The following is a 14,510-nucleotide window of genomic DNA, read 5'->3' on the forward strand; positions in this document are numbered from 1 at the left end:
GGTGTATTTTTAATGTGACCTTTTCCCTTTTCCGTGTCTTGAGTCTCCGGCAGGCTCCACGACTACTTTTGTGGTCTCTCTCTATCATGGCCGGTGTTTTTAGCTCGTAGACCAGGGGTTCCCATCCCCGTGTACCCCTAAATATTAAGGATTAAAAAAACACGACATTGTGCAATCTGACTGCAGATTACAACACCATGTATTGAACAGTAGTGGTTATTCTCTCAGACCCAATGTACCTCTTGAAAGGTGCAAATGTACCACTGGGGGTACTTGTACCCCAGGTTAGGAACCCCTGACGTAGATGATGCGACATGACTGGGTGAATATCACTGTAGAATCAAGAGGAAAGGTGGGTGAGTATCACTGTAGAATCAAGAGGAAAGGTGGGTGGGTATCACTGTAGAATCGAGAGGAAAGGTGAGTGGGTATCACTGTAGAATCGAGAGGAAAGGTGGGTGGGTATCACTGTAGAATCAAGAGGAAAGGTGGGTGAGTATCACTGTAGAATCAAGAGGAAAGGTGGGTGGGTATCACTGTAGAATCAAGAGGAAAGGTGGGTGGGTATCACTGTAGAATCAAGAGGAAAGGTGGGTGAATATCACTAGAATCAAGAGGAAAGGTGGGTGAATATCACTAGAATCAAGAGGAAAGGTGGGTGAATATCACTAGAATCAAGAGGAAAGGTGGGTGAATATCACTAGAATCAAGAGGAAAGGTGGGTGAGTATCACTGTAGAATCAAGAGGAAAGGTGGGTGAGTATCACTGTAGAATCAAGAGGAAAGGTGGGTATCACTGTAGAATCAAGAGGAAAGATGGGTGAATATCACTGTGGAATCAAGAGGAAAGATGGGTGAATATCACTGTGGAATCAAGAGGAAAGGTGGGTGAATATCATTGTTGAATCAAGAGGAAAGGTGAATGGGCCTTTCATGTGTAATTTTAACTCTATTTGGGAAAAGGCTTACAAATTGTCCAGTTGCTTCAGTCTTAGTAGGTGAAGTTATTTCGATTAGTAGGACCATCATATTTATATCAAAGCAATCTCGAAAAGCCTATACCCACCTGAGACTTTCAATTATACAATTATAATTTATTAGGAATTCTTTTGTTGAGGAGTTTGTGTTGCAGATTCTAAGTGGCTCGTGTTACAAAATAAATTAGATGGGCAGCAACATCTACAAATAAGTTCAGTTGATGGTACTTCACAACACAGAACTTGTACTGAAAACACACAGTTTGATTTTTTTCCCTCCTTGCACACAGACCTTTCAGTGAACTCTACTGCATCCAGTGAGACTTGCTAACGTAACCTACTGTATATGGTGTGATTCAATGGGCCGGATGCACTACACTAGTACACTGAACATCTCTGACATTCATGACTGGCAACAGAATTTCAAAATTGCACCCACATTAATTTTCAGTTATTTGAAGCAGACATGTTTGTCAAGTCACCAAGAATCATGTACATTTGCCAGAAAATTTGTGTAGCAACTACACCTGGGTCACTAATGCTGCTGGATTCATGGCTGGCAAAGTCCTAAAAGTAAATAAAGATCATTTTGTTGTAGCCACTTATAATGGCAAGTTGATAAACTACCAGACCAGGAAAAAAATATATCTCAAACTATTTGGAGATGAGAGGAGATTGACCACCATTTTCTCATTTGGCTGGGACACTGGAGCAGTGCTTAGGTTCTTTAAAAAGGGATAGGTGAACCATTACATGCTAACTAAATTAGCTTTAGTGGTGGTCAAATTATAGGAATCAATTTTGAAGAATGCTGTAACACTTGTGAAAACCACAGAATAATTGGAGATAGTCAGCATGAATTTGTTCAAGGAGGTCCTGTCTGATTACATTTTGAGATAACCAGACAACAAGGGCAGGGCTATTGATACATGGACTTTAGGAAGGTTTGTGGGATAGTCCCACATGAGTGATTGGTTAAAAATCCATGGGATTCAATTAGAACCAAAACTGTATCAGCAGGAGGAAGCAAAGGTCCATAGTTGGTGGGTGTATTTGATAGCAATGAATACACTGAGTTGCTTATTTCAAGGTGAGATTTGGTAACTGTTTTCCTGATCAGATCAGACACATTGGCTGTGTCATATAATTTCTACGCTTGTGTTCTTTGATTCCATAGCAGTTGAATTTAGTGAATCTAATTGCAATATTTTGCCAGATAGTCCCAAATTAAATTAATTGAATTTTGAAGGTGCCCTTAATTAGTTATCCCTTTGTCTGCACATAATCTATTGAGCAACTTGTAAATATCTAAAAGCATAAATTAAAATGGGAATTACAAAGCCTAGAACTTTAGGGTAGCAAGTGAAATCATTAATGCACTATGCAATGGAGATAAAAAAGAATTCGAGAATAATGTTAGGAAATGACAAATGGCAGTTGCCATACCCTTATGTCCATATACTTTGAGTTAAATGAGTTCGTGGTATCTTTTCATAGGAATGAAAGGTAGGGAAAGGAAGAGGAGGGCAATAGTGGTAGGGGACTCCATAATTAAGAGGACAGATAGGGGATTCTGTGGACGCAGCAAGGAGAACCGGATGGTGGTTTGCCTCCCTGGTGCCAGGGTCCGGGATGTTGCTGCTCGTGTCCCGGATATCCTAAAGTGGGAGGGACAGAAGCCAGAGGTCGTGGTACATGTAGGTACCAATGACATAGGGAGGAATAGAGAAGAGGTCCTAAAAAGTGAGTACAGGTAGTTAGGTAGGGAGTTAAAAAGAAGGACTGCAAAGGGGGTAATCTCTGGATTACTCCCTGTGCCATGTGACAGTGAGAATAGAAATAGAATGAGGTGGAGGATTAACACGTGGCTGAAGGGGTGGAGTAAGGGGCAGGGTTTCAAGTTTCTGGATCACTGGGACCTTTTTTGGGAAGATGTGACCTGTACAGTAAGGACGGGTTACACTTAAATCCCAGGGGGACCAGAATCCTGGCAGGGGTATTTGCTAGGGCTACTCAGGATCCTTTAAACTAGAATGTTTGGGGGGGAGGGAGCAAAATAGTACAGAACAGTAAGGAGAAGGTTAGAATGCAAACAAAGAAAGTTTGTAGTAAGTATTTGAATATGGATGGGCAGGTGATAGTGAAAGGAAATGCTCTGGAAGAAGATGAAGGGCAATTGGCAGGAAAAGGAAATAATGTTGTTATTAAAGATGAGGGAAAACAGGGATTAAGAACTGGGAAATCTCTGAAATTCATATATTTTAATGCCAGGAGTATTGTAAAAAAGGTGGATGAGCTGAAGGTGTGAATTGATACTTGGAAGTATGATGTGGTAGCGATTAGTGAGACTTGGTTGCAGGAGGGATGTGATTGACAGCTGAATATCCCTGAGTTTCGTTGCTTTAGGTGTGATAATGTCGGAGGGGCAAGAGGAGGTGGTGTTGCATTGCTTGTCAGGGAGAATATTACAACGGTGCTTAGGCAGGATAGATTAGAGGGCTCGTCCACGGAGGCTATTTGGGTGGAACTGAGGAGTGGGAAAGGAGAGGTTACACTTGTAGGGGTGTATTATAGACCACCCGGAGGGGACCGAGACCTAGAGGAGCAAATCTGTAGGGAGATAGTGGATATTTGTGATAAGCACAGGGTTGTAATTATGGGAGATTTTAATTTTCCACATATAGATTGGGAAACACATTCTGTGAAAGGGCTGGATGGGTTAGAGTTTGTGAAATGTGTGCAAGATAGTTTTTTACAACAATATGTAGAGGTGCCGACCAGAGAAGGAGCAGTGTTAGATCTACTGTTGGCAAATCGGATGGGTCAAGTGACGGAGGTTAGTGTTGGCGAGCACTTCAGGTCCAGTGATCATAATGCCATCAGCTTCAATGTCATTATGGATAGAGATAAGTCAGGGCCAAGGGTTGAGGTTTTTGATTGGGGGAAAAGCTAGATATGAGGAGATGTGAAAGGACTTACAGGGTGTGCATTGGGACAATTTGTTTGATAGGCAAGATGTAGTAGAGAGATGGAAGTCTTTTAAAGATCAGATTTTGAGAGTGCAAAAGATTTATGTTCCTATAGGTTAAAAGGAGGGGCAAAAGGTTTGAGAGAGCCGTGGTTTTCAAGGAATATTGGAAACTTGGTTCGAAGAAAAAGGGAGGCGTACATTAGGCATAAGAAGCATGGAATTAAGGAGATGTTTGAAAAATACATTGAATGTAAGAGGAATCTTGAGAGAGGAATTAGGAAAGCTAAAAGAAGGTACGAGGAGACTATAGCAAGCAGGGTGAAAATTAATCTAAAAGGGTTCTACAAATATGTTAATGCTAAAAGGAAAGCGAGAGACAAAATTGGTCCCTTAGAGAATCAGAGCGGAAAACTGTGTGGAGCGTAGAGAAATGGGGGAGATATTGAACAGTTTCTTTTCTTCGGTATTCACCAAGGAGAAGGATATTGGGCTATGAGAGATAAAAAAAAAAAGCAAATTGGGTAAATATGGAGAATATAGTGATTACGAAAGATGTAGTGTTAGGGCTTTTGAGGAATATAAAGGTGGATAAGTCTCTGGGACCAGACGGGATCTTCTCCAGGACATTGAGAGAAGTAAAGGAGGAAATAGCAGAGGCTCTGACGGTAATTTTCCAAATGTCATTAGAGATGGGGATAGTGCCGGAGGATTGGCGTATTGCTCATGTGGTTCTGTTATTTAAAAAGGGTTCAAGGAGGAAGCCTGGCAATTATCGGCCTGTAAGTTTGACGTCTGTGGTAGGTAAATTAATGGAGAAATTTCTTAGAGATAGTACTTATAAATATCTGGATAGACAGGGTCTTATCAGGAGCACTCAACACGGATTTGTGGGCGGAAGGTCCTGTTTGACCAATCTGATTGAATTTTTTGAAGAGGTGACTAGGAATGTGGATGAGGGTAGCGCGGTGGATGTTGTCTATATGGACTTCAGTAAGGCCTTCGATAAGGTACCACATGGAAGGTTAGTTAGGAAGGTGCAGTCTTTAGGTATAAATTTTGAGATAGTCAAATGGATTGAACATTGGTTGAAGGAGAGAGGCCAGAGAGTGGTAGTGGATAATTGTCTGTCAGGTTGGAGGCCGGTGACCAGTGGTGTGCCTCAGGGATCTGTATTGGGCCCATTGTTGTTCGTTATATACATTAATGATCTAGATGATGGGGTGGTGAATTGAATTAGTAAATATGCAGATGATACTAAGATAGGTGGAATAGTGGATAATGAAGAAGGTTTTCAAGAATTGCAGAGGGATTTGGGCTGCTTAGAAAAGTGGGCTGAAAAATGGCAGATGGAATTTAATGCTGATAAGTGTGAGGTGCTTCATTTTGGTAAGAAGAATCAGAACAGGACATACGTAGTAAATGGGAGAGCATTGATGAATACAGAAGAGCAGAAAGATTTAGGAGTAACGGTACATCGTTCCCTGAAGGTAGAAACTCATGTGAATAGGGTAGTGAAGAAGGCTTTTAGTATGCTGGCCTTTATCAATCATTGCATGGAATATAGGAGTCGGGAAGTGATGTTGAGATTGTATAATGCGTTGGTGCGGCCTAATTTAGAATTCTGTGTGCAGTTCTGGTCGCCTAATTCTTCTTTGGCTTGGCTTCGCGGATGAAGATTTATGGAGGGGGTAAATGTCCACGTCAGCTGCAGGCTCGTTTGTGGCTGACAAGTCCGATGCGGGACGGACAGACAGACACGGTTGCAGCGGTTGCAGGGGAAAATTGGTTGGTTGGGGTTGGGTGTTGGGTTTTTCCTCCTTTGTCTTTTGCCAGTGAGGTGGGCTCTACGGTCTTCTTCAAAGGAGGTTGCTGCCAAACTGTGAGGCGCCAAGATGCACGGTTTGAGGCGATATCAGCCCACTGGCGGTGGTCAATGTGGCAGGCACCAAGAGATTTCTTTAGGCAGTCCTTGTACCTCTTCTTTGGTGCACCTCTGTCACGGTGGCCAGTGGAGAGCCTAATTATAGGAAGGATATAAACAGAGTGGAGAGAGTGCAGAGAAGATTTACCAGAATGTTACCTGGGTTTAAGCATCTAGAGTACAGGGAGAGATTGGGCAGATTAGGTCTTTATTCTTTAGAGCGTAGAAGGTTGAGAGGGGATTTGATAGAGGTATTTAAGATTATGAAAGGGATAGACAGAGTGGATGTGGATAGACTATTTCTGTAAGAGTAGGAGAGATTGAAACAAGAGGACATGAGTTAAGAGTTAAGGGGCAGAGGTTTAGAGGTAACATGAGGGGGAACTTTACTCAGAGAGTGGTAGCGGTGTGGAATAAGCTTCCGGGAGAAATAGTGGCGGCAGAGTCAATTTTATTCTTTAAGAAAATGTTGGACAGGTATATGGATGAGAAGAAGGTGGAGGGTTATGGTCATTGAGCAGGTAGGTGGGACTAGAGAGGAGTGTTTGGTTCAGTGCGGACTAGAAGGGCCTATGGCCTGTTTCCGTGCTGTAATTGTTATATATGTTATTCTGTTCCTGTCTCTGTGTGGTCCTAAAGATTCTTTCTCCTTTGTGAAAGTCTCTGTTGGCTTTACTGTCATCACCTTTTCATGGGAATGAATCCCAGATCATGACTATTTTTAATGTGAAAGGGTGAAAGGGTGTTTCCTTCCATCATCGTCAAACACCTTTTGTCCTTTGGTTCTGAATCTCATTGAACTGTTTTTCTTGTGAATGACATTTTTTTTAAAGATTATTATTTATGTTCCAAATAGCCTGGATAAACAACTGAGTTTTGGTGAAGTTATGTTGACATTTAGCTCTGGCTGACATTGTACACGGAGTGATTTTTTTTAAATCAGAAAAACAACGTGAAAAGAGCAGTCTGCACTTTGGGCTTTGAATGTACTTCAGAATATAAAGCTATGTTAATTTAAAATTTTAACCATAGATAACTGGATACCTTGAAGACTGCACTTGTGATGTTGAAACAATTAAAGAATTTAACAATAAGAAGCTATTCTCCAAAGTACAGGAACTCCTCAAAAGTGATTACTTCAGGTATTACAAGGTATGAATTTTTGCTCCTTCTACAGAATGTACATGGAAATCTTTTAAGTACTTGATGAGATTGATGTACTTAAACCATTCCAATAATTTTTCCAGGTGAATTTAAAGAAGCCTTGCCCCTTCTGGTCAGATAATAGCCACTGTGGTCTGAGGGATTGTGCTGTTAAACCTTGTGAGCCAGTAAGATAATCTTTTGAAAAATTTTAATTATGCACTTGGTAAAGGGAAATGGAGTAAATTTGGAAGAAATAAAAGACTGGGTTAATAAGAGGGATCCTATGAAATTATTTAACCAGAGTTTGATAATTCATGGAAAATCTATATAATAAAACACATGCATGTGATTCTTGTTAATTGAATGTTCCACATGTTTTTTTAATTACATTATTTTACAAAGTGCCTTTTTTCTGCAGAATGATGTACCTGCAGGAATTAGAACTGAAAGCTTCAAGGTACAATATTTGCCATAATTTAATGGGTCCAATTTTTAAAAAATGTATCTAAAATGAACGAGTTTGTTTCAAAACAATGTAACTACAAAAGATGATAAAATGCAAATATTCAATTAATATCATCATATTATCAGTACTTTGTGTTGAATCATAGTTGATTAAAAAGTCAAGGTCCTACTTGTGTATCTCGTACATCCTACAAGGCCATTATCAATTAAAAATGTGGGAGATATTTAATATTTAATTCTACAGCATCTGTAGAGCAAGAAAACCAAGTGAACATTTCCAATTCTTGATCATCAAAGTATAGGAAAAGTTGAGAAGGAAACAAATTTCCAGTGTTACAGAGAAGTGGGAGGAGTAGAAAGAACAAGAGAACAAATGTTTGTGAAACCTTTGATATTATTTTGTAGTGTTTCATATTACTTCATGATCCAGTGACTGTGAAATGCTGTGACCTTTCAGTATATGGAGGATACAAATACCATTCTTCAACATGATGATGAATGTGAAAAGGCAGAGAAGCTTGGTGCTGTTAACAAGTCTTTGAGGTAATTTGAGTGCCGCAAATAACTTATTGTCCTGAAATTCCACTCTGGCTTTATGGTTGTTTGTCAGAGAAATGTATGCAGACTAATCTAGGGGGGGGAAAAAAAACAGGTGAGATGTTATAGCTGACTGAACCTTTTCCACTGAGATTAAGGTTGGGAGGGTGAGGTAGCACGTGGCATAAACTTGTGGCTGGTACCAAGAGGCTTGCACTGACCAGGGGCATTAGTTCATCTTCCATCACTTGTGGGACATTTAAAAATATAAACCAAATGATTAAGTCAATCAAGAATAAAAATTGGGCTGTGAAGAACTTATAACAACTGGATTGATGAAAGATTCATCTGGTTTTGTTGGCTCCTTCCAGGAAGAAAATCTGTGATTCTTGCCTGCTGAAATGCAACCTAAGTGGTTGTCTCTGAAATACCTCAGCCATCAATTCAGTCCAGCAATCTCTGCAGATGAGGAAACAAATGTGTTTATTAAAACACATCCTGCAACCCTACCACCTCTCATTTGCAGTTTTGAGGTCAGAGGACAACTGCCAGAAAAACCCAAATTCTCCTTTTAAAATATAGAACACTAGCTGTGAATTTTAGCTCATAAATGTTAACTTAAGACCTCAGCAGACAAGTGAAGTGATGAAGGGCCCTATTGTTGCTAGTTATTTTGTGTGCTCCAGATCCTGTAAGGAAGACTTGGGCTTCTTCCTCAAGCTGCCTTCTTGCTCTTCAGCAGTAATATCCATCCATCATCCTTTCTAAATAATTATCTGAGTATCAGGGAAAATATTTTTGGGTTCTTGGTAACCATCACTTTTACATGAAATTCACAATTCTTCCTGCACTTCTATCAGGATCTGGGCAGGATACTAAAAGGGCATTTCAGGCAAGGCCAACAAGTTGAAATCTTTTGAGACTCTTGCTTCAAAGAGCCAGATAATTAGCCACAATCATCTCCATTCATGCCTGCTTGGCACAGAATTCAGGACCTTATTTTCATCATCTGACTAATTTCTACTAATGTAGACCATATTTGATCAACAACTTTTTTCAAATCTTAACCTTTCAGTGAGGAAACGAAACAAGCAGTGCTTGACTGGAGCAGACATGACGACTCTACGGACAATTTCTGTGAAATTGATGGTGAGGGTTTAATATTAATTTTTAGAATAACTTGATTCTATATTTACATATGAATGGCTATTGTAGTTATAGTTGTACAATACCAGCAGCAAGAGTTTGCAATTCATTTAATGTACACACCAGATTTTCTTTGGGATTGGCTAGGACTTGTATGATGGATACAGACTTCTTGTGCCACCTAGATGTTTGAAAAATAATGAAAAACTTAATTGTGTCTGGGAACATCCAAGTTGGCTTAAAATAATTCTAATAAAGGTGACTGCAAACAAACAAATGTTCTATTACCGTGGAAAAGTGACGTCCTAGATCTCCAAATGCCTTCTGTATTTGTATCCAAGAGCAATGGAGACATCATAGGCCTTGGCAAAGCCCAGTGGTTTTGCAACGACTTGCTTTCCGCAAGGGTAGAGGAAGATGGAGAACATTCAACCAAGACACTTTTCGTGGACTTGGGTCTTCCTGGAAGACGTTCCATATCTTGTGGAATTATAGTGATAGTTTACCATCAAAACATGTACAGTTCAAACAGTCCTTTCTTTCCATTTAAATAGAATTGCAATGTCCATCAGGTTATAAAACAATAGTAAAATGGAAGCAAAACCAATCTCTGAATGAAATGCAATTCTGTCTCTCAGATGAACAATCACCAGATGCTGAGTATGTAGATCTTCTTCTCAACCCTGAGCGTTATACAGGCTATAAAGGTAGAGAAGCTTGGAAAATCTGGAATAGTATATATGAAGAAAACTGTTTTAAGTAAGTAATACAACAATGATGGACCTGAACCTTGTATGAAGTATATTCACTCTGTACAATCACTATTGTTAGAATTATGTGGATTTGTTTCTGCTTTGATGATAGACCAAACTCCATAAGACGGCCATTCAACCCACTGTTTCCTGGAAAAGGTGAGTTAAATGTAAAGTGCATTATAATATTTAGAATAATTGATGTTAACAAATAACTTGGAAGTAATTTTTTGTTACAAGATTTATATTAGGGATGGGACAAAAGAATGTTCAATTTAAAAAAAAAAAAAAGCTTTTTGATGAAAGTATAATCAATCCAAAATTTATTCAATTAAATCAAGAATGCTTTCCAAAAAGAAGCTGAAATAATAATCCAATCTTGATTATTGTAACATTTATCATTTTAGATCTGGAAAAGATGTAGTAAAATATTTTCCTAATGGTTCTAAAGGGAGAAATTTAAAAAATGGATTTAAGTGTCAAAATGGACAAATTTATTACAAGTTTGTCCACAAGGAAAAATAATATTTGGCTCAAGCAGGTTGAGAAAGTGATGAGGCCCTTGGAATACTGCAAAGTTGAACACCAATGTTCAAGAAACCTTAGATGGAATTTAAATTAGAAAAATAGTTGCATATTTTCTTGAATTTAGGATACTTGAAGGATGAGAATGGAGGAGTGATAAAACCAAGAAGTATAAAATAAAAAATAATGGAATTTTCTGGAAGGAATAGAAACAATTTTCGCAGTAGAGAATCCTGAACAAGAAAAAATAATCTTGTAAGTAGAACTAGTCCAGGAAAGAGTTAATTGAGGAAGAACTTTTTACAGGAAATGGGGTTGAGACAACCTGGAATAGGCTATGATTTGGATTAGCTTCTCCTTCAATCCTTAAATTTAAAATTTAGACATACTGCATGGTAACAGGCCAATTTTGGCCTTCAAGTCCATACTGCCCAATTTGCACCCAATCAACCTACACCCCCAGTATGTTTAGAAATGTGGGAGGAAATTGGAGCATCCAGGGAAAACCCATGCAGATATGGGGAAAATGTATAAATTCCTTTCAGGACAGCACGGGATTCGATCTTGGTCCTGATTGCTGGTGCTGTAAAGGCATTGTGTTAACTGCTATGCCAAAGGAGTATTGCCCCGGCATCTGAGGATAGACAAATTAAATTTGATTCAAGATTGATGAATTATTGTGGGTAAGGATAGCAAAGGTTAAAGAAAGAGTTCAAGCACAGACCAACTGTGATGGATAGAAAGGCAAATCATTTTCAAAGGGAAAAATGATTACATATGGATGCTTATTTTTTTGTACTAAACTGGTAGAAATGGTCACATATTTTACATGGGTATTCATCAAGGAGGATGCATTTCCAGGGATGGCAGTGGAATCTTGTACACCAGGAACATTTAAAAGATTGTTTGATAGGTTCTTGGATACAAGAAAAATAGGGGGTTATGGGTGTGAGTTACAGAAGATTGTGGAATAGATATACATAGATTGGCATAACATTATGTGCCTCAAATGCCTATCATTTAACTTCATGCTTGCACAGAGGGATTTTGAAATGTAATTACCAATGCACATAAGCCTCCATCTGTAGCGAGTCCTGGCTGCAATTAATTATTGGAATAAAAATGATAGGGGATGAATTTTGACCTAATATCCTGTAGAAAGGCTTTTAATCACTCAAATGTCACCTTGCAAGTTGTAAATCATATATCTACTTTACGCGTTGATGCCATGCACAAAATGCAAACTTGAAATTACAACAGGATTACCGTGAGCCTCACAATGGCCAGGCAGATTCAGCAGAAATTTTCCATATGTGCTGCAAACATACCCAAAAATTAGATGTTGTGAAGTTTTACACACTAGAACAGATGAAAAATGATTTTCTTTAATCCAATTTTTAGGCTAGAATATTTTATCCTAAATGATGTATTTTTTGCATAATTAGTCCTTGCATCTACTACCAGGGCAGAGTCGAGTGAGTTTTTCCAAAGTTGATTATTTCTACTTTGAAATAGATGTAATTGTACATCAATATCTTTTATCCTGCATTCAAATGTAGAGATGAGGGTGAAGGCTATTTTATGTTTAGTATTTGGATATTACTGTATTTGATGGCATACAAGACCCACTTTTTTCCCCAAACATTGGCTCAAAAAATTCCCTCAGGTCTCGTATGTGAAGTTGAAATTGGTGTGATCCATATGTTGCACGTCATGAGCGATACTGATTATGTGTAGGTGAAATTGATTAGGTTCCTGTAGCAAGCAGACTTGGAGTCTGGGGTTGTTGGTCAGAGCACACAGGTGGGATTCAGGGACATGCAGCCATGACTCAGCTTTTTCTGCTCCCCACACTGTGGGGTGGTGAGCTGTTACACTGAGAACCAGCCTCCTATTTGCTGGCTGCAGTTTCCCAGCAGACCATGTGCATGGCGAGCACTGAACATTGCTAAGGAGAAACGGCAGATGAGCCAGTCGCTATGCCAGGTGGCGTGCACCATGTGTGGTGGTGTGGATAGTGCTGTGGCTGTGCTGCTGCTTTGGCAGAGGTAAGGAGATGCGGGTGACCAAAGGAGCATGGTTGCTGCGAGGGTGCAGAGAGAGCATGGCGTTTGCTGCTGGAAGAGGTTCCATGCGTGCCAATGCAGCCCTCCGGCTCTGAGGAAACCCATCTAATTCCAGAGCCACCGCTCACTTCTTCTGGTGAGCAGGGCGACGACAGCACCACTCATCACCAGCAGTGCAAGAAGAACCTGTTTGCCAACATTGCAAATACCCCGCAGGCTGCTGGTGGGGACCCTGGGCCCTGAGGCTGGGCGGCCTCCCAAGGAGAAACCGCACAGCGAAGTGAGTGAGAACTAAAAACCTTCTGCTTACCCGTAAATACACAAAAAATTTATTAAAAAAAAATTCTTAATATTCCCTGCTAAAATGGGGTGGGGGTCTTGTATGCCTGTGGGTCTTCTATTCTGACAAATACAGTAGATTAAATTGATTCTCTTTTTAATTTGTATATTCTTCTTTTGCAGGTGATGAAGGTGATTCCTTTTGCTCAGTCTTGGATATTACTGAAATAAGCTGCAGTTTTGGATGACTTTTATAATCCTGCTTTGAGCATTTTTAAAGATGTAACTTATCACAATGAAATACTTTTTTTTCCCTTCTGAGGATATTTACAAATAATTATTTGAGTTTTTGGCTATCCTTGTATCTAAATATACAAATTTTATTTAACAAAAGCACCATTGAGGGAGCACATTTCCCTTGAAGTTTGGCCAAAATTTCACATGAAAGTTTTTGGAGCTGGTGGGCATTGAATGTTGTTACCCTGCAATAATTTGCAGTTTTATAATCCTTTAGTATGATCATGTGAATTACTTCACATTACAGGATGCACTCATTACTTAAGTAGTTAACTGTCTGGGTTACCCTAAGAATTTTCTCTCAATAAACATATAATCGGATGCTCTTCTAATATACCTTTCCAGTCAACTTTCCTATGGAAATGCTTTATTATAATTTGACAAGTGTTTCCATTTGCGTTAGCAGTCATCCATAGAGCTAAGTGATGGGGACTTAGAGAATTATGGATATAATAACTATGTCAGTAAAAGCAAATTCATTTTTACAGTGGAGAAAAATGTCATTTCTGAAAATAATGTTAATCATTTTGAAGGATTTGATGAACAGCATCTAACTCAGCATACACTAATAATAGGAGCAGAAGCAATCCTATTCACTCTTAAAAGTTCCATGAGGCATTGTACAATCCACAATATCCCTGTCTTGCTGGAATCCACTCCAGCAGGTGGACGTAATGGAGGCAGCTTTTAATGTTATTTCTTTTGATTAGAAGTGCAGTTTAACAGTTGGCTCAAGTATCATTGCTGGTAAAGTTTATGCTATAGCCTTTAGAATCAGATTCTTTTGTGGTGAAATTTTATTAGGATAAAGTAAGGATATGGAGAAAGGAGGTATGTCACCTCCTTTACTCTGGATTGAGACAATAATGCAATGGAAGAGGAATCTTAAGCAGTTCAAGAGTTTAGTAACCTTATTTTTGTTCATATTAAAACCAAAAAGTGTTTGACCTCTTCTTCTGCCCCCAATAGGTGGAACTTTCTACAGTTGGTTGCAAGGTAAATGCATCTTATTTTCCATTCGTGTAGCTTGTGAACAAATTCTTGTACAGATGCATTAACAATTAAAACAGCACATATTTAATTTCAAGATGAAATCCACTTACCTCTATCAATTTAACTAATGGGATTTTAAATGTGTACAAGTCATTGCAGAAACTGTTTTGGGGACACTTACTTAAAAAGTATAAAAGCACTAGGGCAGAAATGATGGAGGGCTTCAGTAATCTGAATATAAACTATGATTATAGATACGAGTTCCTAAACTGCAAACAGGAAAGTATTTTGGGCAAAATGAACAAGAAAGGAGGGATTCTTGCTTGCCTTTTAGGAATGAAGCTGGCAGGTAGGAAGTGGGGTGCAGGAGATGGTAATTCAGTTGTATGTAGACCTATTTTACTAGGGTCAAGAAGTGATTTGGCATAAATTAAG

General features: G+C 39.1%; 1 protein-coding gene and 1 long non-coding RNA gene across 2 annotated transcripts in view; one reads left to right on the forward strand and one right to left on the reverse strand.

The window, feature by feature from the left end:
* Positions 1-14,510, forward strand: part of ero1a (endoplasmic reticulum oxidoreductase 1 alpha) — a 39,217-nt gene that overhangs the window by 7,704 nt on the left and 17,003 nt on the right. The window contains exons 3-10 of the mRNA XM_069917019.1: positions 6,902-7,021; positions 7,117-7,200; positions 7,434-7,472; positions 7,938-8,023; positions 9,093-9,166; positions 9,802-9,922; positions 10,028-10,074; positions 14,052-14,078. Coding sequence (XP_069773120.1) covers positions 6,902-7,021; positions 7,117-7,200; positions 7,434-7,472; positions 7,938-8,023; positions 9,093-9,166; positions 9,802-9,922; positions 10,028-10,074; positions 14,052-14,078 — 598 coding nt within the window. The remainder of the gene's footprint in view (positions 1-6,901; positions 7,022-7,116; positions 7,201-7,433; positions 7,473-7,937; positions 8,024-9,092; positions 9,167-9,801; positions 9,923-10,027; positions 10,075-14,051; positions 14,079-14,510) is intronic.
* On the reverse strand, positions 7,650-9,702 carry LOC138753698 (uncharacterized). Its single transcript, XR_011351373.1, has 3 exons — positions 9,452-9,702; positions 9,287-9,344; positions 7,650-8,476 (listed from the first exon to the last, which is right to left on the reverse strand). It is a non-coding gene; the product is annotated as an uncharacterized lncRNA (long non-coding RNA).

Source organism: Narcine bancroftii, chromosome 2 (assembly GCF_036971445.1).
Source record: "Narcine bancroftii isolate sNarBan1 chromosome 2, sNarBan1.hap1, whole genome shotgun sequence".
NCBI lineage: Eukaryota > Metazoa > Chordata > Chondrichthyes > Torpediniformes > Narcinidae > Narcine > Narcine bancroftii.